This window comes from Chrysemys picta, chromosome 8, assembly GCF_011386835.1.
Source record: "Chrysemys picta bellii isolate R12L10 chromosome 8, ASM1138683v2, whole genome shotgun sequence".
Lineage (NCBI taxonomy): Eukaryota > Metazoa > Chordata > Testudines > Emydidae > Chrysemys > Chrysemys picta.
The window spans coordinates 66,019,288-66,043,992 of record NC_088798.1 but is presented as its reverse complement, the minus strand read 5'-3'; the positions used below and the strand labels follow the sequence as shown (position 1 = coordinate 66,043,992).

General features: G+C 46.1%; 1 protein-coding gene across 4 annotated transcripts in view; it reads left to right on the top strand.

Annotated features, from left to right (window-relative positions):
• The window catches only part of NOTCH2 (notch receptor 2), a 146,960-nt gene that overhangs the window by 26,443 nt on the left and 95,812 nt on the right, over positions 1-24,705 (top strand). For all 4 annotated transcript variants that reach the window (XR_006174623.2, XR_002888087.3, XR_002888086.3 and 1 more), the window contains exons 2-4: positions 3,042-3,123; positions 17,457-17,716; positions 18,788-19,123. Coding sequence is in view for 1 of the 4 variants with exons in the window: in XM_008163149.4 (XP_008161371.3) it covers positions 3,042-3,123; positions 17,457-17,716; positions 18,788-19,123 (678 nt within the window). In the remaining 3 variants the exon portion in view is untranslated. The remainder of the gene's footprint in view (positions 1-3,041; positions 3,124-17,456; positions 17,717-18,787; positions 19,124-24,705) is intronic.

The following is a 24,705-nucleotide window of genomic DNA, read 5'->3' as shown; positions in this document are numbered from 1 at the left end:
TTTTGGAGCTTCCTGGGGAGATGGGGGGAGGCCCAGAACCTGGGTCTGAACTTCCCACCCTCCCAAGATGGACCTGACTGACGGGTCCTGTTTTCTGTACCCACAAGCTCTGTTTTAGACTATGTTCCTGTCATCTAATAAACCTTCTGTTTTACTGCCTGGCTGAGAGTCATGGTGAATCGCAGGAAGTGGGGGTTGCAGGGCCCTGACTCCCCCACACTCCGTGACACAAGGCTTCAAAGCTAATATGGAAATCTGTTTGCAAGTACTGGTGAAGAGGAAATAAACCAAATCTTCTGGTTGTCATTGTATTGGCCTTATCAGTGTGGGTAGATTGAAAATTCAATCACTCTGAGGTAGAGACATATGAACACACACCTCTGTCTTCCTGGGCCAGTCCATTAAAATTTGCTAATAGCCACTTTATTTCTTGTCCTACTTCGAGGATAATAGAGGACCATAGAGGGTGAAGTTGCTAAATCTTAAATGCCCAGACACTTTACAATTAAAAACCATACTGGCCCAAATTTAACATTTGCTGTGGGAGCAATTAGGCTGCTGCACCAGTAATGTTGGGGATACAGTTGTAAATATAACTATGGGGTGTGGGTTATGTGGAGAAAGAGTAGTGGAGAAAGAGTAGGCCATGGGTGCAAAGTGTAATCAGACTGAACTTTTTGACAGTTGCTGGAAAATAACTGTTGTAAATCTGTGTTAAAGCTCTTGTTGCCTAGTAACCCTGACCTAATAGGTTATCGTAAGGGGCTCAGAGAGGAATTTTGTTCATTTCCTGACTACTGAGCAGAGGCTGTACTGTCTCTAAGTGCCCCATTTTCTGAAATCAAGTTAATAAGAAACAGGCATTCACATTTTGTGAGGAATAGAATTGCTGTAGCTTTAGATATTGGACTTTATTTTATTTTGCTTGGGTTGTGAGTTTACAGCGTTCCTACACACCTCATAGGGTATATGAATTATTTACATTCTCAAGGATTGTTGAGCAATAACATTTCAAGCCTGATATAGTAACTGCAATCCTTTCTGAGTTGTCTGGTTTGCAGACATAATTGGATGCCAAGAAACTTTAGTAGGCCTGATAACTCTGCCTCTGTTGCTTTGTGTCTGGGGCCTCCCACCAGCTCTGTTCCTTGTTGGAGAAATTCATGTCCACAATTTAGACCCTACTTGCTGGTTGGACAAGGAGTCCCCCTCCACCTCTGTTTTATCAGATTACTCCTGGATATAGGTGTCTGCTTCACTCAAATACAAGTAATCCAAATACAGAAGCTGAAGTTAAATGTTCAGGATTTGATACAAATCAAATAAAGCAAAACTGAAATAAGAGGCTGCCTGTTCTGCAGCATGTGGAACACATGGGTCTGTAGATTAGAATAGCAGTGCAAGAGGGGGCAGTATATTACTGAAGCTCCTAGAGGCCTTAACCAAGATCAGTGGTGTTTAGTGCTTTACAAACACACAGCATCTTTAAGCTGACAGTCTAAATCAGGGGTGGGCAAACTTTTTGGGCCGAGGGCCACATCTGGGTGGGGAAATTGTATGCAGGGCCAGGGCAAGGGGTTGGGGTGTGGGAGGGGGTGCGGTGTGCAGGAAGGGGCTCAGGGCAAGGGATTGGGGCAGAGGAGGGGTGCGGGGTGTATGAGAGGGCTCAGGGAAGGGGGTTGAGGTGCAGGAGGGGTACGGACTGTGGGAGGGGGCTCAGAGCAGGGGGTTGTGGTGCAGGAGGGGTGCGGAGTGCGGCAGGGAGCTCAGGGCAGGGGTTGGGGTACAGGAGAGGTGCAGGGTATACGAGGGGTCTCAGGGCAGGAGGTTTGGGGTACAGAAGAGGTGCAAGGTGCAGGCAGGAGGTTTAGGGCAAGGAGTTGGGGGGTGGGGTACAGGAGGGGTTCAGGCTCCAGCCCTGCACCTCTTACCTGAAGCGGCTCCAAGGTGGCAGTGGCGCGCACCAGGGCCAGGGCAGGCTCCATGCCTGCCTGCCCTGTCCCCAGCCCCATGCCACTCCAGGAAGCACTGTGGCCCCTGGGGAGGGGGGCGTGGAGGCTAGGCGTGCACTGCCCTTGCTGCGCCTCCAGGTACCTCCCCCAAAGCTCCCATTGGCCACGGTTCCCCATTCCCAGCCAATAGGAACTGTGGGGGGCGGTGCCTGGAGGCAAGGGCAACGCATGGAGCCCTCTGCCTCTCCCCCGCCCCCCCCTGCCCGGGGGCCCCAGTTTGCCCACCCCTGGTCTAAATAGACAAAGGCCTGGGGGGCTAAGTGGGGGTAAAACAGAGGCACAGAGGTGGAGTGACTTGCTCAAGATCATCCAGCAGGCAAGTGGCAAAACCAGGAGTAGAACCTAGGTCTCCTTATTCCATTAGTGTCTTATCCACTAGACCATGCTTGATGCCTCGCTAAAAAGTCTCTATATTCAGTCTACAGAATGTCTTTCCTTCTCAGTATGTAGATTCTGTTATACAAATCTTTGTTTCTTAAAAGTTAATTTGCTCCTGTTTATCTCCCAGCCATAATCTTCTGATCAGTCATAATTGTCACATTAACTGTGATGTCATAGCAATTTCTGGATTAATTTGGAGAATAAGCAGCAAATGCATGTGAGATATTGAGGAAAAGAGCCTCTCTTTTAATGCATATGTCCCAAGAGTTTGGAAAGAAGGGATGGAAAAAGAGTGTGGTGCAGGATGTTCTAAGTAGAAAGTTCATCAGGAGCTTCTTTTATTTAAGGGTGGCTCCTAGCCAAGGTGTAAAGTTTGAAACCATTGTGTCCTATACATTGGAGCAATGCCACTAACATCTTCGTTGTTTGCTAGAGTTACTGTGATTTGTTTTGAAAGTCTGTCTGTTAAAAGAAACTAGATGTTTTTAGTGCCCCCATGTTGCTCCACTACACAAGCATTGTGAATTTGGTTCCTTTTGCAATCCCTTGGGCTACTTTTGAAGTTTTAAATATTAAACACTTAAGTGTTTTAATACTGCTATGACATATGATGGTTACTGGCTTAACTCTCCATTGCTTTTCTTTCAGCTTTACAGTGCCTAGATGCTTTTAAGCCTTGTATCAATGAGGGAAAATGCATCTCCTATCGCAATGGCACAGGATATTGCAAGTAAGTAAGCTTTACTTTAATCCTGTCCTCTCCTCTGCTTTTCAACCCAGATCTTACACGTAAAGAAAACAACCCAAGGGCTGTGGTCAGGTTCAGGCTTAGTGTGAATTTTTGATTGACATGAAGAATCTTTAAGCCATGGCTGCCTTTGGATTGTAGGCTGCATACCTGTGGAAGAACAGAAAAATAGAGATATAAAGACTTGTTACCAAGCCCTTGAAAATAGTTCCTTACATTTACTCTGGTTCTCCTTTGAGCATTGTCTGAATGTGTCCTCGTACTTGGGTGATGCATGTCTCTAAAGCCACGGTGTCCAAACTTTTCCTATCTCCCCCCGCCCTCTTACCAGTAATGAATCTGGCCGTGCCCCTCTTCCCCATTACTCCACAGTTGGCTCAGCAGAGGAGGTTGGGCTGGGGGCAGAACTGGGGAATAAAGGCAGATCTGGCCTGGGGGCGGAGAGGAGCTGTGGCTGGGGGCAGAGCTGGGCTGGGGCAGAGCAGGACTGAGTGGCGCTCCCTCCACGCCCCCCCATGGGAGCTTGCCCGAGCCCTGCCGTGCATGCTCCTGAACGTTCCTCCAGGGCGTGCCCCACTGTTTGGAAACCACTGCTCTAAAGCATAGCTTGGGACTTCCTGGCTAGCAGTTTACCCTTAACTTAAGGTTCAACTTAAAAACCTGTTAGTTTTCGTCCAGGTTCTTAGATTGGGCCGTGATAGTTTGACTTCTTTACATTAAGTTAGGAATAGAGACTGTGAAAGAGTTGAATCTTATAGGCAGATTTCCCCATCCTGCTCCAAAATGTCTGTAACTTGTAGCAGGTGAGAACTCACTCCTCTTCCAGAGGCTTGGCTTTATTTACAAAAGGAATTCGAAGCTCAAAATCCAGGCCAAACTTAGCTACACCTCTACCCCGATATAACGCAACCCGATATAACACGAATTCGGATATAAGGCAGTAAAGCAGTGTTCTGATGGGGCGGGGCTGCGCACTCCGGTGGCTCAAAGCAAGTTTGATATAACGCAGTTTCACCTATAACGTGGTAAGATTTTTTGGCTCCCGAGGACAGCATTATATCGGGGTAGAGGTGTATTTGCAGGGTTCCTCTGAACTCTGGTACCCCCACCATAGATTCTGTCACCTCTTTGTCTCTGGGGAGGGGTAACAAGCCCCATTCAGCACTGTGTCACAGGAACCCACCTATTATTTCCCAGCTCATAGGGTTGGTTTCCTGGCAAATTCTTGCAGTCTTGTTATAAATGTGACTTTGCTTTTTGCTGCTGTATGGAAAATCTCTAAACTGCAATGGGTGTACTGGAGCAGTCTGTAGTTTCTGGAAAATGACATTGTACCTGTTTGAACACAACTCACTTTTGGTAGGTTAACTTTGCAACTACAAGGATGGACATTTTTTAAAAGCAAGCTTCACCTCTGCAACAATTGATGGTGTTGGTCATCCTCACTTGCTAAAGTCAGCTTCCCTCTTGCCTGTGGTGACTGGATTTTTCAAGCCTTGTTTACTTCGTTAATGCTAGTAGTACCATTTTGTAGCACACTGAAATCCTCTCTTCTTGGTGCTTACATTCTTCAAATATTTGTAGATTTCTTCCCACCTACTTAAGCTGGCTAAGTAACCAGCTATTCATATCTAGCTCTTTTCAACATTTCCTTCATAAATCAGTCCCTCCTGCCCCTGAATGTTTGTAACCCGTCTCTAAAGGCCCTTCAACTTGTCAGTATCTTTCTGCTGATAGGGTTCCCAAAACTGAAAGCAGTATTTTGTGAAATCGCACCTGAGATGTGTAGATAGAAAATCATAATCTCCCTATACTGGGATGCCTTTTCAGTTACAAATTGATGGGGTTTTTGGAGCCATGATGCACTGCATAGGGTTACCATACGTCCGGATTTTCCCGGACATGTCCGGCTTTTGGGGGCTCAAATCCCCGTCCGGGGGGAAATCCCCAAAAGCCGGGCATGTCCGGGAAAATCAGGAGGGCTCGGTGGTGCTCGGCCGGCGTCGGTGCGGGGCCGGGGGCATGGTGCCGGGCCGGGAACCAGTGGGGCAGTGCCGGGCCAGGGTCACAGTGCCGGGCCGGGCGCGGGGCCGGGGTCCGGGGAGCCGGGAGCGGGGCGGGGAGCCGGGGAGCCGAGCCCGCGGGCCGGGGAGCCGGGAGCCGGGCGGGGAGCCGGGGAGCCGAGCCCGCGGGGAGCCGGGGAGCCGGGCCGGGAGCCGAGCCCGCGGGGAGCCGGGGAGCCGGGCCGGGAGCCGAGCCTGCGGGGCGGGGAGCCGGGGAGCCGGGAGCGGGGCGGGGAGCCGGGGAGCCGAGCCCGCCGGGCGGGGAGCCGAGCCCGCGGGGCGGGGAGCCGGGAGCCGGGGGGGTGCGCCGGGCCGCCGGGGGCCGGCAGTGCTGGGCGGGCCGGGGGTGGTCGGCCGGGGCCGGCACCCCAGGGCCCGAGCCGACCCAGGCTGGAAACGCCGGGGGGCCAGCCTGGGTCGCGCCTCCTCCCCCCACAGTCCCCCTTACCTGCTTCAGGCTTCCCGCGAATCAAATATTCGTGGGAAGCAGGGGAGGGGGCGGAGACTTTGGGGTGTGGGCGGGGGTGTGGGCGGGGCCGGGGGCTGTGGAGTGTCCTCCATTTGGAGGCATAAAATATGGTAACCCTAGCACTGCATGCTAACACTTGCTGTTCTCTATCACCTCTTAGGTTTTTCACCCTTATTGCTTCCCAGGTTTCTCCTTCCCATGCTTTAGATTATTTCCCCCAGATGTATGAGTGGCATTTTTTATAGCTAAAGCTTGCTTTCTCTCCTTGTCTGTTAAATAACTTTCTGTTTCTGTCTTGTGACTGGTGTTGCAATTGCTCCCAGTCAGCACCACTTGTAAATTTATTAATCTGGTGTTTGTCTAGGTGTGCAGATCATAATAAAGGTGTTAAATAAAACTGATCCCAACACTGGTCCCTGTTGTAGCTCGTTACAAACATCTCCATCTTGATACAGTGTTCTTGACTATATACCATCTCTTAGACAGTTTTCAATACACTTGGTAACTTAGCTACTTTGAATTTCTCATTTAAGATTTTGACGCTGTTTGTTGTTCTACTAAATTCAACTGTTGCTCACTTCAATATCAAGCATATGTGTCAAGAGGGACACCCAAGTAATTTAAAGCCACGATTGCTGGTAATACTTCTGGCTGGTGGTGGCTTTAATCGTTTGACAAAAATGTATGATTTAGAGGTGTTTGTAACTCTTGCTGCTGCCTTCCTCCTTTCTGGTAAAAGTCTAATGCAGGCCCAATCGTCCCCTACTTCCAGTCTCACAGCTCAATCCTTCTGCAGGCGCCAATGAAAACTGAAGACATGCAGTGCAAGTTCTGACACCTGCATGATCGTGCACCAAATTTCCAGTTCTGGTTTAATGGTTTCTTTTTTGTAGAGAGGAAGGAAATGTAGCAGAAAACTCAAACTTAGTCCTTTAAGGTGGAATTTCCATGTTGGCTGTTAGCATCCTGTTTTCCTTTGCAATGATTATAGGGAACTTTTTAATAGAGGAACTTCCCATCTGCTGGGGCAACCTAAACTATTTTCTGAAATATTTTTATAGCTGCAAGAGTAGAAACATTGTGTTCAGGAAGCTGAGCTTTCAGACCAGGGCAAGTGAGCCGACTCGGAGCTCTCCAGTATCACTCACTAGTTAGCTAAATCCCCACCCCTCCCACTTGATTGTGTTTTCTGAGTTTGCTGCAGTACTTCCTCTGTTTGGCAAGAAGTTAATGAGAGGCTCTCTTCCTCTTTCTTCTCTCCACAGAGTTGTTTGTTCCAGTGTGTTATCAGACTAACTTGTTAAGGCTGGGAGTAGGGGAAGATTTAGGGCCTGCAGTAGACTTTTCCCAGAAAGGAGAAAGGCAATAGCAAGAGTTATATACAGCTTTAAATCATACTTTTTTTTTTTTTTTTCAAAATAAATGGTTAAAGCCACCACCAGCCAGACGTATTGCAAACAACCACAGCTTTAAATTACTATCCATGAGGAACAAATGGACAGATGAAGTAGAAGCCCAGTACATCATAGGCAGATATACACTGAATAAATAAATAAATTAAATTAATGGAGATATCCCATCTCCTAGAACTGGAAGGGACCTTGAAAGGTCATCGAGTCCAGCCCCCTGCCTTCACTAGCAGGACCAAGTACTGATTTTGCCCCAGATTCTTAAGTGGCCCCCTCAAGGATTGAACTCACAACCCTGGGTTTAGCAGGCCAATGCTCAAACCACTGAGCTATCCCTCCCCCCTGTTATTCTGAATAAGAATTTGGTTAGACTAGAATGTTAATAAGCAAAATAACTAGTCTAAATACTTGGCAAAGCAGTTAGAAAATGACAGCTTAGTACTGAAACCACTGTCATCAGAGTGGTAATTCTGTACTGTCCATGTCCTGCTTAAAGAGAGACCTGGATCTAGGCTAGAAAAAGCCTCCTCTAACGTGACCAACTTCTGGTGGTTAATTCTTCCAGGGTGGGGACGGAGATCTTGAGCCTGATGATAAAGCTGTATATTCTATTAAAGCACACTGCTCGTGTGACTGGTTTATATATGCATTGGGTAACTCTGTTCCCGCTCTGCCAGTTTTCTTATGGGACTGTTTGATGGTGCTTCTAATCTCCTTTATCCTTGACTTTGTAGTTAGGTAAATTCCTCACTCCTGTTTCTGTCTATCCTGAGGTCAGAATTAGTTTTCTTTCTGAGGTGTCTCATTGAGTCTCTTCAGACAGTAGATACAAAATACTTTTCTGAAATGGATTTTATTGACACAATTAGAAGTCAAAGAAGCTGTAAAAAGTAGTAATGCACTTGCCTAGACAGCAAAGAGCTCCACTAACCAGGCCTGCAGCCTAAATTATACAGTATTTTTCAGGGTGTCACTGACCTGAGTTTTCAGAACAGACAGTGAAATGAAGGAAGCTGTTAGAAGTGCTGTGGAAGAAGGGGGTATCTTGCTAAATTTGTACAGGGCCTCATGCAATGGCCTGCATTTTTGCACACTTTGTAGGCACTTAGGGGTAGGCAGAGGGTTGGGGTGTGCGTGCTCATAAACCAGAGGATAGACCAAAAAAAACTTTTAAAGACTTTTAGCCCATTTCTCTCTCTCTCTTTTGAATTCTGACTTTCGCCAAACCCATGAGATCAAAAATGCAATAATAGCCCCAGGCTCGCCATCACACTGTTTACCACAGTAACCTCCCCAGCAGCCCCAGGCGCTGAGCAAACACCAGCTACCCCCAGCACCGCTGCCAAGTTTTGTGCAATGCCATGTTCTACCCCTGCCTCTGCTTGGGGCGGGGTGGTATGTTGACCATAAGCTAAATTCTGTGGTTATGTGCAAATAAAAAACTTGGATAGAAGCTGCACTGCTTCCTGCCTTCAAGGTCAGTGGAAGGACTTAAAAGCAGTTTGGGTCCTGTGGAGCAACAGGATGGTGGTAAGGGGTTTCCAGGCCCATCTGAATTCATTTAGCCAATCCTCTTCTCCAGGACTTTGGCCAACCCTTATTTCAGGTAGGCCATTCTTAGCTGGCTCTTCCCAATCAGATTCCAGCTGCAGGGACCACCTGGGTTGAGCACTAGTGCCCCAGACTGCCTGCAGGGCCCAGCCTACAAAGAGGAGCTCCATGAGCTGAGACGGATGTCTTCACAGGGCCTGCTTTCAGGGGTCAGGGTCAGTCGCAGATTAATCAGTGGAAAACATCCACTTGAAACCTGAATTCAGAATAGAGGGAGGCCTTTCCCTCTCAGGATGAGACGTGTTGATCTACCCCCTTCCCCCTCTCTTTAGGGATTGGGAAGGAAATCCTAAAGGCTGAAGCAAAAGGAAAGGGAGGAGCCCCTCAAAGGGAGAAGTGCTCACTCTTTCCATCTAGAATCCAGGGGGAGAAGCTGGCACTATATTCCCTAGTCCCCCAAAATTCTCTGTTGGAGGCGGGCTTTGGGGACAAAAAGCTGCCCATGGCCCAGGCGGGCAGGAAACACAAAGCTGAGTTTCACCATAGAGACTTCTGGTCCTTTTGTTGTTCGTTTATTGGTATTACCGTAGCACCTAGGAGTCCAAGTCATGCACCAGGACCCCACTGTGCTAGACGTCGTACAGACACACCACAAAAAGACAGTCCCTGCCCCAAAGTGCTTACAAGATAAATAGTAAGAAGAAAGGGATAAGCTAGCCAGAGAATCCTGTTCTTCCTCCTGAGTCTGTGTGGGAGTCAGAAGGAAAAGACTGATTAAAACCTGTCCCAGAATATTTGCAAACTGTCTCAACTTTGTTGTGGGGCCTACGTTTTCCCTCCGATGATCCTCCAATCAAAACAAAGGGGGCGTCAAGTGGGAGCAGGCATTCTAGGAAATTCCTCCCTTCACATACCAAATTAAAGCTATATGCTTCCTCCTGTGCAGCCCCAGATGATATCCCTAGGCCTGAATGGGAAACTCGCATGAAAACCAAACATCTGGAAAGATTGGCTAAAGTAATCTGCAGTCAGGTAGACTGAGCTGGTGAAAGTACTCAAAATGGATGTAGTACTGCCTGGTGAAGATCAACCATTCAAACTGAAAGGGCATTTCTTTCAAAGGACCCCACAAAAAGGGGGTAAATGCAACATTGAGGAGAAACGGCAACTTTGGCAGCACAACTGCATCAACAGCCTCCATGTGTTCTGCTGGTTCTGTTTCTTTGGCATTGGCAGCATTGTGTGAATCCAACTCCTTGGATTTCCAGCTGTTTTTTTTTTTTTTAGTTTTTTTTTTTATTTGAATAACTATCTTTAGTGTGTTTAGCGAGGAGAACATCTATTGTGAAACTTTTTGAGAGCCTGCACTAAGGCACTGTAGGCAATTGCAGACTGGAGCTGGGAGCTGTGAAGGAAAAAAGCGGGTTGGACTAAGTTCTGACTAAAGTATTTGTGCTGGAAAGTAGCCCAGAGGGAGTAAAGGAGAAGCTTTAATTATAAACAGCTGCTGGGCTGATGCAGCCCATAAGACATTTTTCCACTCAAAATTCTTTGTAGCTTCAAAAATCATAATTGGAAATAGCCTATATGTGAAACTTGTTCTTAAATAAATGATTAAATTCTTGCTGAAGTAGACAAAGAAAGCCCACGTGCTTCTAGAAAGTGCCCGGACAAACTTCATGCTCCCAATACTGTTCCTGAGGATTAGATGGAAAACTGGAGAAACAGTGGCTTTTGTTTAGAAAGGGTATTATTTCCTGTTCTGAGCCTGTCATTTTGGAGCTGACACAATCTGCTGTAATTTTAAGCTGCTCTCTAGACAAATGGCTTTTTATGTAAAGAACTTGAAAGAGCAAATCTTTCTGTGCCTCATTACTAGGGAAACTGATACAAGTTTATAGCAGTGGCTGGTGGATTAGAAGCATTCAAATCGCTTTACTGCAATTCTCAAAGTTGCCAGGTATAAACTGATGCACGTTTCTGGTGACCTGATGGGGCATGTGTGGAGGGTCTTCTGTTTCTCAGGGTATATTGTCTCATAATGCTTATGCAGTAAATCAGCGTTATCTATACCTTCCTTACTTCCATACTTATTTATACCTAGTCTGGTTGCAGTCCTGTACTGAGTAGGGTTAGACACTACATTGGTGTAAATCTGCTTGGGCTACGCTAGCACTCTCGTTGCTGTCTATGGGATATTAGCCTTTTCGGATGTTATCCCACCATTAGCCTAAGATGTAGCCCCGCAGGGAGTGCATTCTCAGCCATCCTGGTTTTCAATTCACTTTTGTGGACAATCTTGGATGTTAAATGTAATCTATAAAACTACAAATGGTTTGGGCCCTGGATACCTGAGACTGCCTCTTGAATGAGGACTGAAGTTCTGAAACAGCCTGCCAAGGGTAGTAATCGGGGCAAAAAACCGAACTTAATTCAAAACTGAGTTTATGGAGGGTATAGTATGATGAGGTTTCCTACAATGGCATATAGCCCATCTGCAACTGTTATTAGCAAATATCCCCAACAGCTAGAGATGGGACCCAAATGAGGGAGGGCTCTGAGTTGCTACAGAGAATTTTTGCCCAGGTGTCTGGCTGATGGGTCTCACCCACTTGCTTAGGTCTAACTGATCACCATCTTTGGGGTCAGGAACGAAATTTCCCCCAAGTCAAATTGGCAGAGAGTAAACCATATTATTTTTTTTGCCTTCCTATGCAGCATGGTGCACAAGTCACTTGCTGGTTTGAATTAGAGTAAATCGTGGATTCTTTGTAACTTGAAGTTTTTAAATCAAGGTTTGAGTACTTCAGTGACTTAGCCAGAGGTTATGGGTCTATTACAGGAGTGAGTTCTGTGGCCTGTGATATGCAGAGCATACTAGATGATCGTGATAGTCCCTTCAGACCTTAAAGTCTAGGCATCTACAGCAGTTCAGATCAGCTGAGGAGCTTGAGCCATCAGCCCCAAAGGAGGCAGAGTATTTTCAGATAAGAAGCTTCAATTTCAGAATTTGCTTCCCCAAACTTGTTAACCTTGGGTCACCCTGCAGATCTTTTGTGTTCTCCCAGACTTTTTCTGGTGTGGAAGGGTAGGAGTAGATTAAAGAGGGTTATGGGAGAATTCTAGTTTGGAGGCATGGAGGGGATGGATGGAGAAGATCTTCTTCAGTTTAGGACAATGTTGCTTATTTATAGTCCATGGAATTGTTACTCTTTGTACATGTATCCAAAACTTTTTCACCGATGATAAGACAAGAAGAGACCATTGTGGTCATTAAGTCTGACCTCCTGTATAACACAGGCCACAGGATAACCCTGAATTAATTCCTGTTTGAATTGAAGCAGAACTTTTAGAAAAACATCAATCTTAATTTAAAAATGGTTGGCGATGGAGAATCCACCATGACCCGTGGTAAATTGTTCCAATGGCTAATTACTCTCATTTTAAAAAATTTGCCCTTATTTCTAGTCAGAATTTGTCTAGCTTCAACTTTCAGCCACTGGGATCCATGTGGCGCCACACTAGAAACATACCTGCTTGAAGATGACTCCCTGGTTACTGTTGCATTCGGAAACCAGACAGTTTTTAATCCATCAGATGTGTGCATTTTAAACAAATTAGTAAACAGTTGATTTCAGTTCTGTTGCCACTAGATACTTTGCCTTGGACCTCATGAGAGAACTAATCACTCTTCTTGGTCAGAATCTCCCTTCCCTGGATCTGAGTAACTATCACTGACTTAATTTGGAATTACTCATATCCTGGAGTAGGGAAAACGGAGCATCTGGAGTTCATCGCTAAAATATTTGTAGTGTGTGTCATGTCTGATGCTCCTAGTTGCCTCTTAGACAAGATGTACATATTTTGATTCCTCATCAAGCCATCTAGAATGTAGAAAAATCTGCATATCGACACAGTCCATTTTTCTCAGCGTTTTTGATATTTTGGCTTATTTGATGTACATTTTGCAGGTTGCTCCTTTAGCTGAAGGAAACAAATGGCAGTTTCCGCTCATTGCTTCAAAGGGGATTGAAAATTCCTAGCCCAAAGGCCAGTCAGCAGATGGATTACAGCACTGTGTTTACACAAGTCTTGCTTAGTGAGAAATAGTGATTCTGCACATATAAATCTTTATAATATTGCCCCGATTACACTGCTCTACAGCCAAAATGCTTCTGAAATAAATGTAGTCAAACTTTACTAATTCTGGGTCACTGAGAACGAAAATAATGCTTAAAATTGTTGATTGGCTCTAGTTTTCAAGATATGCTATTGGGTCAGTATATACGACCCTTGACTTGGGAATGGCGGAGGATAAGTGAGTTTTTTGTCTCAGTCTTCACGAACAAGGTCAGCTCCCAGACTGCTGCACTGGGCAGCACAATATGGGGAGAAGGTAACCAGCCCTCTGTGGAGAAAGAAGTGGTTCGGGACTATTTAGAAAAACTGGACGTGCACAAGGGGCCAGATGCGCTGCATCCGAGGGTGCTAAAGGAGTTGGCGGATGAGATTGCAGAGCCATTGACCATTATTTTTGAAAACTCATGGCGATCGGGGGAGGTCCCGGATGACTGGAAAAAAGCTAATGTAGTGCCCATTTTAAAAAAGGGAAGAAGGAGGATCCGGGAAACTACAGGCCAGTCAGCCTCACCTCAGTCCCTGGAAAAATCATGGAGCAGGTCCTCAAGGAATCAATTCTGAAACACTTAGAGGAGAGGAAAGTGATCAGGAACAGTCAGCATGGATTCACCAAGGGGAAGTCGTGCCTGACTAACCTAATTGCCTTCTATGATGAGATAACTGGCTCTGTGGATGAGGGGAAAGCAGTGGATGTGTTATTCCTTGACTTTAGCAAAGCTTTTGATACGGTCTCCCACAGTATTCTTGACGCCAAGAATGGATGAATGGACTGTAAGGTGGATAGAAAGCTAGCTAGATCGTCAGGCTCAACGGGTAGTGATCAATGGCTCCATGTGTAGTTGGCAGCCGGTTTCAAGCGGAGTGCCCCAAGGGTCGGTGTAGATAAATTTTTGATAATTTTTATATGACTTTACATTGTGCCTTTTCATATAACCTTGTGGTGGGTTTACCCATGTGTGACCTCTGTTTTTATCGGACTTTGTATTAAAGCCTTATTTAGAAACTTTGCATTGCCCTTGGTATAATATTATAGCCCCTAAGGATAGAATAAGATAGAAGAAAAATTTCTTTTTGCTAGCAGTAAAACAAGAGCTTTTCCCCCCCCCCACTCTTAATCAATTGCCCTGTTGAATGAATGAGGTGTGGATGAGCAAGGCATGGAAGGCAGCACCTCCAGACAGCCTCAACTGTTGGAGAGGGGCTGGGAGCCAGACCCAAGGACAATAAAACGCGTCAAGTGGGCTCATTAAAGACAAGCAGACATACCATCGGCCTCGGGGGTTAAAAGCAAGCACCTTCTTTTAAAAATACCCTCTTTGCAGCATTGGAACAACACTCAAAAAAAAGCAGCACAAAGGACCAATGGACACAAACACAGAGTTTGAATCTGGTATAAATTTGCATAAAAGGAAAGCTGCTATAAAAGTGAGGTGTCTTGCAGAGGACCCCGGGTCTCGTCTTGTAAACATGGAAGCATCAATCCGGATCGGCAGAAGCCCGGCTCCACCCCCTCCCCCATCTAACTCACCTGGCCAGTAAAGTTAAGGGAAGCAACTAATTGGTAACAACAAGACGGAGTGTGTTTGTGTGTGTGTGTGTGTGTGTAAGTGTAATATATTATATGCATATAATACAGTGTTAAAAAATATATAAATTACTAATAAATGTGGCGTTCTGCCTTATTCCCCCTAAAAAGATCCTGTGCAGTACTTTAAGTACAACATCTCCCATCCTCCTCCTCTGAACCACACCTCATAACCCAAGGTGAACTGAATGACCTCGTCAGGGATTTGGAATTACCCAAGAGTAAGGCAGAGCTGTTGGGCTCCAGACTACAGCAGTGGAATCTCCTGGCAGGTGATGTTAGGGTTTCCATGTTCCGTGACCGTCAAAAGGATCTTGTCCCATTCTTCTTCGTGGAAGGTGATCTTGTAGCCTGCAACAACATCGATGGTGTGATGGCAGCCCTCAACATCGTTCACGATCCAGATGAGTGGAGACTGTTCATTGATTCATCGAAGACGAGTCTTAAAGCTGTTTTACTGCATAATGGCAATGTTTTGCCATCAATTCCAGTTGGTCATGCAGTCCATATGAAGGAAACTTATGACAACATGAAACAACTTTTGAGGTGCATAAACTATGACCAACATCAGTGGCAGCTTTGTGGCGATTTGAAGGTTGTTGCTCTCTTGCCTGGTCTGCAGACTGGGTACACAAAGTACTGCTGTTTCTCTGCGAATGGGATAGTTGTGCAAGAGATTCCCACTACATCAAGAAAGATTGGCCACTCCGACAGTCATTGGAGCCTGAGAGGAAAAGTGTTCTGCATCCACCACTTGTTGAATCAAGGAAGATTTTTGTTACCACCCTTACACATCAAGCTGGGTCTGATGAAGAACTTTGTCAAGGCCATTGACAAAACACAAGCAGCTTTCAAGTACCTCCGTGGAAAATTTCCAAGGTTAAGTGAAGCTAAGGCCTGGTCTACACTAACCCCCCAATTCGAACTAAGGTACGCAACTTCAGCTACGTGAATAAAGTAGCTGAAGTCGACGTACCTTAGTTCGAACTTACTGCGGTCCAGACATGGCAGGCAGGCTCCCCCGTCGACTCCGCGTACTCTTCGCGCTGAGCAGGATTACTGGAGTCGACGGTGAGCACTTCTGGGTTCGATTTATCGCGTCCAGACAAGACACGATAAATCGAACCCAGAAGTTCGATTGCCTGCCGCCGAACCAGCGCGTAAGTATAGACAAGCCCTAAGATAAAGGAAGGTGTCTTTGTTGGTCCTCAGATTCGTGAACTTCTTCGAGATGATGCATTTGATCATGCACTGCGTGGCAAGGAAAAGACGGCATGGAAAGCCTTCCAGTTAGTGGCAATAAATTTTCTCGGAAACAGCAAGGCAGACAACTACAGGTTGTTGGTGGAAAACCTCCTCAAGGCATACAAAAGCCTTGGTTGCAACATGTCACTAAAGATACATTTTTTGTACTCTCATCTAGATTTTTTTCCACCGAACTGCGGAGCAGTGAGCGACGAGCACGGCGAGCGATTTCACCAGGACATTGCAACAATGGAGAAACGCTATCAGGGCAAATGGAGCCCATCAATGCTTGCAGACTATTGCTGGACAGTGACAAGAGATGCTCCATTTAATGAATACAAGAGACAAGCCAAGAAGCGCCGAGTAGACACTGAATAGGACTAAACTATCTACATAATAGTTTTTTGCCTTTTGTTTCATAATAAATTTTATTTATATAACCCTTTTGCTGATTTTTAAAGTGTTACATAAACAGGACAGGTGAAATATTATCATGTAAAGCAACCATAAACACATGAAAAGACCTAGGTTTACAATTAATGATTAAAACTCTACTATCTACACAATATACATAGACATAAAATGTAAAAACTTAAATATCTTAGAAACAGTAGCCAGTCAGTTGTTTTAATTGTCATATTTGAATTCAGCACATCAAAATACATAATAAATAGCACATTTTATCTCTGAAGCAGACGACTTCTCAAAAATTGTAGACCAGTGTTATCAATAAATGTAACAGTTCATTTTTGTATTTCTTAGAGATGGAAGAAAGATGGTCTAGTGCAGTGGTTCTCAAACTTTTTTGTACTGGTGACCCCTTTCACATAGCAAGCCCCTGAGTGTGACCCCCCCCCCCTTAAAAGTGTTTTTAATTTATAATATCATTATAAATGTTGGAGGCAAAGCAGGGTTTGGGATGGAGGCTGACACCTCGTGACCCCCCCCATGTAATAACCTTGTGACCCCCTGAGGGGTCCCAACCCCCAGTTTGGTCTAGTGGTTAAAGTGTTAGCCTGGGACATAGGTGCTGACTCCGTGGGTGCACTTAGCACCCACTGGTAGCCAGTGGGAGGGGTGGGGCGGAGGTGTGCTCAGGGGAGGGGGTGGAACTGGGCGGGAAGAGACAGGATGGGGTGAAGTCTTGGGGGAAGAGGGGTGGGGTGGAGTGGGGCGGGGCCTGAGGCTGAGTGGGGGTTGAACACCCCCGGGGAAAGGAGGAAGCCTGTGCCTATGGCCTGAGACTTGGGAGACCCGGGTTCAGTTCCTGTGTTGCTAGAGGCTTCGTGTTCAACCTTTGACAAGTCACAGCCTCAGTTCCCTATCTATATAGTGGGGTTAACAGCACTTCCCTACTTCATAGTGGTGTTGTGAGGGGATAAGTACACTAAAGGTTTTGAGATGGATCGCATCTGTTATTCAGATTGGTTGCTTACTTCTGCAGAGGACATTATTAGTTATAGCAAAGTGGAATTAACTAATACTCAACTTTAAAAATATTGAAGGGATGGGAAGACAGTATCTGTCTGTCTATCAGTCATATGGGGGGGCAGGGAGGATGGGACAGAATGTTTTTGCCCCTAATTAAATGTAATTGGAGTTTCATTAAGTTTTATATATGAATTAATGTTATGACCTTATACTTTCAGGATTCTCACTTTGGACAGTCATAAATAACATAAGGGCTTTCCTGAGTATGGTCTGTGCATTAGGGTATGTAATGTTGCTGTCTAGGTAGGAAAGACTCTGGGTGTTAATGGTGTCAGTACTGGGACCTTTACCTTTCACAGTAGTAGCTTGCATTGTGAGGATCAGAGTGAATACTGCTAGTCATGATTTCCATTCTCTTGTAGGTGTCCAGAGGGTTTTCTTGGAGACTACTGTCAGTACAGAAACCCTTGTGAAAGCCATACCTGTCAGAATGGAGGAACATGTGAAACTACATCTGTGGTCGGAAAAGCCACTTGTAAATGTGCTTTAGGATTCACAGGCGAGGACTGCAGATACTCTGAATCGCACATCTGCTTTGTATCTCACCCCTGTTTAAATGGAGGGACCTGCCAACTGCTTCTCCAGGACACATATGAGTGTGTCTGTCCACCAGGTTACACAGGTGGGACTTCATAATTGTGTCCTTAGTCGTCGTCCCCTCCCATTTGAAGTACCTTTAAGCTGGATGTACCCTCTTAAAAATGTTCTAGTTTTGCCCTAATATGCTGTCAAACTAATAGCTTCAGCACTGCAAATGAGAACTAGGAGATATAGCATGGAAAGTTTGGGGGGTTTTTAAGCCAAATTTTGGGCCTCTCACCCTTCATGAGGTATATATTTTAATCTCTTAGGGCTTGTCGAGTGGGGAAACTGACCTCAATAGCTATTCTAGAAGAGATTGTCTACATCAGGAGTTATTCCAGAATAGCTATTGCACTTTGGGCTGGTCTACACTGGGAGGGGGAGGGGGGGGAAATTGATCTAAGATACGCAACTTCAGCTACGCTATTCGCATAGCTGAAGTCGAAGTATCTTAGTTCGACTTACCTGGCCGTCCTCACGGCGGCAAGGCAACTGCCGTGGCTCCCCCGTTGACTCCGCTTACTCCTCCTGCCGAGGTGGAGTGGGGCATCGATTCGGGGATTGATTTGTCGCATCTAGACAAGATGTGATAAATCGATCCCCGATAGATCGATTACTACCCGCTGATCCAGCGGGTAGTGTAGACGTGGCCTTTAAATGGTCTGTCTTATTCTAGAATAACTGCCCCAAGTAGACAAGCTCCTAGAACAGCTAACTGAGCAAATTTTGCCCGCAACAGCTTTCTGTAGGGAAGCTTACTTCTATGTCAAGGGGAAATTCAGAAACCTGCCTTTCTCCTTGAAGACCAAGTTGGAGAGTAGAGTAAATGTCAGCAGTGCAGTATTATTCCAGTTCATTGATTACCGGTACTTCGCATAAATCACAGGGTTCTCTATCTTGCAGCTCCCACCTAAACAGGTTAGAACTAAATCAAATTGGTGGTTGCAATGGGAAATGCTTGTGTTTTAGATCCATTGTAGAGTACACAGTTGGTGTATGCAGAAAGACATCTCAGCTTTGGGATGTCATGGGGATGGAGGGAGAGAAGTCTCTATCTTCCATCCAAACAATTTCTGATTGACAGAAGCTCACACATGTCTTGGTTTTACAGGAAAGGACTGCCAGTGGATTGATGCTTGTGTGTCTCAGCCATGTGCCAATGGAAGTACGTGTATCACATCTGGAAGTGGGTTCTCCTGCACCTGCCCAGTAGGCTATACTGGCCCAAAGTGCGAGATTGATGTAAATGAATGTGCCACATCAGGACAATGCCAAAACGGTGGAAGTTGTCACAATTTGCCTGGTTCTTACCAATGCCAGTGCAAGCCAGGCTTTAGAGGACACCGCTGTGAGAACACATATGTGCCATGTTCACCATCACCATGTATGAATGGAGGGACATGTCATCAAACCAGTGACTTTACCTATGAGTGCAACTGTCTGCCAGGTAAATACTTAGTCCTTCCCAAAACCAAGATGGAATGCAATGGTGAAGCTGGGAAATCAAACACTTAAGTTTTGGTTATTTCTGATGTATGGTCCCCCCACAATATTGAAGTGATGCGGGGGCCAGGAGAAAAGGAACATAAGTTTGTACAAGGAAGGGAGCTGAGATGAAGGCTTAGTTGCGGTGGGCTCGCTGTTTCATAATATGGGGAGGAGTCTCCTAGTGATAGGGAAGGAGAAAGGGGTTAAAGATCAAAGGACTGGAAGGGTCATGATAAGAAAACCATGGGTGGGTTCTCGGGCCCAGGTGAAAAAGCTGAATATGTCAGTTAATATTATTGAAGAAACAAATTTGCTCAAATTTACTGACTTCTGAGACAGCTTGATTTCTCAACCTAGTGTTGCTTTCATGTTAACCTATTGCCTTTAATTTCTCTCTTTTTTCTAAAGAAAGACTTGGTTTATGGCTAGCAGGCTCTGCAGGCTTCATCAGTGAAGCTTGAGTTCCTTGAACTGGAGTTATTTGACCTCTGAGGTGCCCAAGGTTTTGTCATGCCTTGTGCTAGAAGCATTGCAGAGGAAAACAGAGAACAAGTACTAAGGGTCTGATCCTGCAAAACCAATTGGACTGCTCACATGAGTGAAATTACCCTTTCTTGCATGGACACAAGGTTGTATGGGAGGACCTTGCACCTTTCCCTGCAGACCAGTGTGATCTGGTTAAAATCTGGACCTTAAATATAGTCAGGAAATGAAGACAAAGTTACCACAGTAACGCACCCATATATCATTTTAATAGTTACTGTTAATATGTCTTATTCAGGGCCGGCTCTAGGCACCAGCAAAACAAGCTGGTGCTTGGGGCGGCACATTTTTAGGGGCGGCATGGCCGGCGCCAGAATGCCGCCCCTAAAAATGTGCCCCGGCCGCCCTAGCTCACCTCCGCTGCTGCTGCCACGGCGTGCGAAACAGCTGATTCGTGCGCTGCTACTCGCCCTCCCTCCCAGGCTCTCAAACCTGGGAGGGAGGGGGAGCAGCGGCGTGCGAATCAGGTGTTTCGCGCGCCGCGGCGGCTCGGGGTCTCCCCCTCCCTCCCAGGCTCTCAAACCTGGGAGGGAGGGGGAGATCCCGAGCGGCCGTTTCGCGCGCCGCTGCTCCCCCTCTGTCCCAGGCTTGAGAGCCTGGGAGGGAGGGGGAGAAGCGGCGCCTGCGCCGCGGCCACTCGGAGTCTCCCTCTCCCTCCCAGGTTTGAGAGCCTGGGAGGGAGGGGGAGACTCCGAGTGGCCGCGGCGCGGGCGCCGCTTCTCCCCCTCCCTCCCTCCTAGGCTTGAGAGCCTGGGGGGTGGAGGCAGGGCTGGGGATTTGGGGAAGGAGCGGAGTTGAGGCGGGGCCGGGGGTGGGGTAATTAAATAAGTGGGGGGGGGGTGGGGGCGGCCAAAATTGTTTTTGCTTTGGGTGGCAAAAATCCTAGAGCCGGCCCTCGTCTTATTACACAACATATACAGTGTGGGTGAGTTCTTGTTGCTCTGAGAGCCTTTCCTTTGTATGTCCTGACTGACATTCATGTCTAAATTGGCAGTGTTGTATAGTTGTAACTTGGTTTACAAAACTTTCCATTTAAAAAAAATCAAAAGGAAAAAAAGTTGGTGAGCCAGGGTACTTCCACTGACTGCCCAGGTGAAGGCAAAGGCATCCCAGCATTCCTCACCCCAGTGCAACTAAGGCACCAAGAAACATCCTGATGTTTTGGGAGATGATTCCTGGTGGCCTGAATTCTGACCCCTTCCAGTGGGAGAGAAAGGGGCCAGCAGAAGGGTGTAAGAAACCAATGGAGAGTTGAGGGAGAAGCTAGGAGTAATGGCTGTGCAGTTACAGTGGTGTCAATAGTATTCTCTTCAGTGATGAGATCGGGGGAGGTCCCAGATGACTGGAAAAAGGCTAATGTAGTGCCCATCTTTAAAAAAGGGAAGAAGGAGGATCCGGGGAACTACAGGCCAGTCAGCCTCACCTCAGTCCCTGGAAAAATCATGGAGCAGGTCCTCAAGGAATCAATTATGAAGCATTTAGAGGAGAGGAAAGTGATCAGGAACAGTCAGCATGGATTCACCAAGGGGAAGTCGTGCCTGACTAACCTAATTGCCTTCTATGATGAGATAACTGGCTCTGTGGATGAGGGGAAAGCAGTGGATGTGTTATTCCTTGACTTTAGCAAAGCTTTTGATACGGTCTCCCACAGTATTCTTGCCGCCAAGTTAAAGAAGTATGGGCTGGATGAATGGACTGTATGGTGGATAGAAAGCTGGCTAGATCGTTGGGCTCAATGGGTAGTGATCAATGGCTCCATGTGTAGTTGGCAGCCGGTTTCAAGCGGAGTGCCCCAAGGGTCGGTCCTGGGGCCGGTTTTGTTTAATATCTTTATTAATGATCTGGAAGATGGTGTGGACTGCACTCTCAGCAAGTTTGCAGATGACACTAAACTAGGAGGCGTGGTAGATACACTAGAGGGTAGGGATCGGATACAGAGGGACCTAGACAAATTAGAGGATTGGGCCAAAAAAAACCTGATGAGGTTCAACAAGGACAAGTGCAGAGTCCTGCACTTAGGACGGAAGAATCCCATGCACTGCCACAGACTAGGGACCGAATGGCTAGGTAGCAGTTCTGCAGAAAAGGACCTAGGGGTCACAGTGGACGAGAAGCTGGATATGAGTCAACAGTGTGCTCTTGTTGCCAAGAAGGCTAACGGCATTTTGGGCTGTATAAGTAGGGGCATTGCCAGCAGATCGAGGAACGTGATCGTTCCCCTTTATTCGACATTGGTGAGGCCTCATCTAGAATACTGTGTCCAGTTTTGGGCCCCACACTACAAGAAGGATGTGGAAAAACTGGAAAGAGTCCAACGGAGGGCAACAAAAATGATTAGGGGTCTGGAGTACATGACTTATGAGGAGAGGCTGAGGGAACTGGGATTGTTTAGTCTCCAGAAGAGAAGAATTAGGGGGGATTTGATAGCAGCCTTCAACTACCTGAAGGGGGGTTCCGAAGAGGATGGAGCTCGGCTGTTCTCAGTGGTGGCAGATGACAGAACAAGGAGCAATGGTCTCAAGTTGCAGTGTGGGAGGTCCAGGTTGGATATTAGGAAACGCTATTTCACTAGGAGGGTGGTGAAGCACTGGAATGCATTACCTAGGGAGGTGGTGGAGTCTCCTTCCTTGGAGGTTTTTAAGGCCCGGCTTGACAAAGCCCTGGCTGGGATGATTTAGTTGGGAATTGGTCCTGCTTTGAGCAGGGGATTGGACTAGATGACCTCTTGAGGTCCCTTCCAACCCTGACATTCTATGATTCTATGATGCAGCTACTCTGAATGCACAGTATAGTTGATTGTAAAACTTTTAGTTTCCCAACTCATTTGTGTGTGTTTATATAATCCAAATGTCGCAATAACTTAAGTCACTTAGTTGAAATCAGGGGAAATTTCAGCATTTTAGAGACAAATTTACCAAAAGCTATGGCAGTGTAAACCCTTCTTATACTGGTATAATTTCATCCACACTAGAGGTTGTATCAGTTTAACTTAGTTTTTCTCCAGTTTTAGACAAGTTGGTACAAAAACTGTAGACCATTCCTAATTCTAAACAGATGGAAAGTTTTTCAGGTTAGTCAGTTTTAGTAAATGACACTTATGAGATAGATGTTTAACTTGCAGCATTTTAAACTCCTTTTAATTGTGGTGAGAATGAGTTTTATAGCTGTAAATATCTGACAAATAAGGAGTTGACTTGGCAACAGAATGTTAAACAAGTCAATAGAGGAAGTTCGTGGCTGGGAAAGTGACTATTCATTGTTATCCATCACAATAATTACCCATTTACTAAGATAAGAACCCTAGGGAATTCTAAGAGCTTGTCCAGGAAAGAATCTGTCAGAACAGACTGTGTGTGAGAACTGGAATACCTCGTAGAAAGAGGAAATAACTTCATGTGTTCGATAGTACTTGATACCATGTCATACAACTGTGGCCTCAAACTGCTCTTTATTTAAAGCAGAACATCCTAGAAATGTGACACAAAAGGCATATTAAATAGAATGGTCTATCCTGCCTGGTGTGATGCAGGGCTTTTCTTGTGGTATTGGGAGACCCTAATCTCTCTAAAAATATGTCTACATAGCCATTGGGAGCGTGCTTCCCAATGAGAGTAGACAGACATGCTAGTTCCATTGAAGCTAGCATGCTAAAGATAGCAGTGTGGCAGCAGCAGCATGGGAAGTGGCTTGGGCTAGCCACCTGAGTATGTACCCAGCTGCAGTCTGGTCCCAACAGGGCAGGGAGACACAAAACAGCATCAGGTGTCTGGATGCAGCAAAATAATTAATTCTGTGGTATCTTGGGAAAAATGCTAAGTGTTGTAGCTGCAGTGTCAGTTCATGGGGCCCTGATTGACATGAATGGGAGCAGTTTGCTCCTCTGCATTATTTCAGGCTTGTGACAGACTCAGGCAGGCATCAATGCATTGTTTTACATGCTGAGAACTTCAAATACGCACTTTGACCAGAAGGGCTAGAAATCAAACTTTTAACAATTAAAGCTGAACTTTAGGACAATTCTGCAGCAAGAGGTGAGTTCCACTACAAATTCAGCCACAGTATTGCAGAATGTACACAACCTGAAATAGGCATAAAAATCACACCTCTAAAGTTTGAGCTGTATTTTATAAGGATTGAAATAAAGTAAATTGGATGGGGCATTTGGGAGATCAGAAGTTACCAAAAAACTTGACCACTTGCATTTTTGGAGCTGTAACTTCAAAACAGTGTGGCCCTTGATGCTTCAAATTCATCTTGATCTTCTGTCCTTGGTAAGGTACCTGGGGCTTTTGAATAAGCTTGCTGGATGGGGCTGGTGGTTTCTATTCAAAGCCATTTCCAAACATGTTTTAAGCACTGCATTGCTCAAAACAGTACCTGACATGTCCATGCTATAGGAAATATGCACCAGTAGATGTGTGCTTTCAAAATATTTAAGATGCTATGCACTGCTTGTAATGCCTGTTTGAAGTTGGCACAAGCTTCGTAAAGTGCACACAGTACTTTCACTTCATGCTGAGTTGCTGTATTGATCTAACTGACATGCAGCTTCCCTAATGATTGTCATCCTGTGTCGGTGGCATCAACAAATAAATGCAAGGACAGGACCCAGTAATTGGTAAATTATTCTCTTGCCTCTTCCACTGGCTGCCTTTACTAGTATTCTGCAGGTCTTATTTACTTAGACCTCACAAACCCTCTGCAAGGCAGGCAGATGTGGATATCAGTATTTTCCTATGAAGAAACTGAAGCACAGAAGTCACTTGTGGCATTGCCTTTGGCAAGACAACTATGAGAACTCAGGTCACTATTTATTGTGGTAGTGCCTAGGGACCAGACAAGGACAGGGCCCCATTGTACTAGGCACTGTACAGACAGCAGTAGTACTAGGGTTACCATATTTAAAAAATTAAAAAAGGGGACACTCCACGGGCCCTGGCCCCACCCCTTCCCCACCTCCAGCCCTGCCCCTTCCCGCCCCTTCCCCATAGTCCCCGC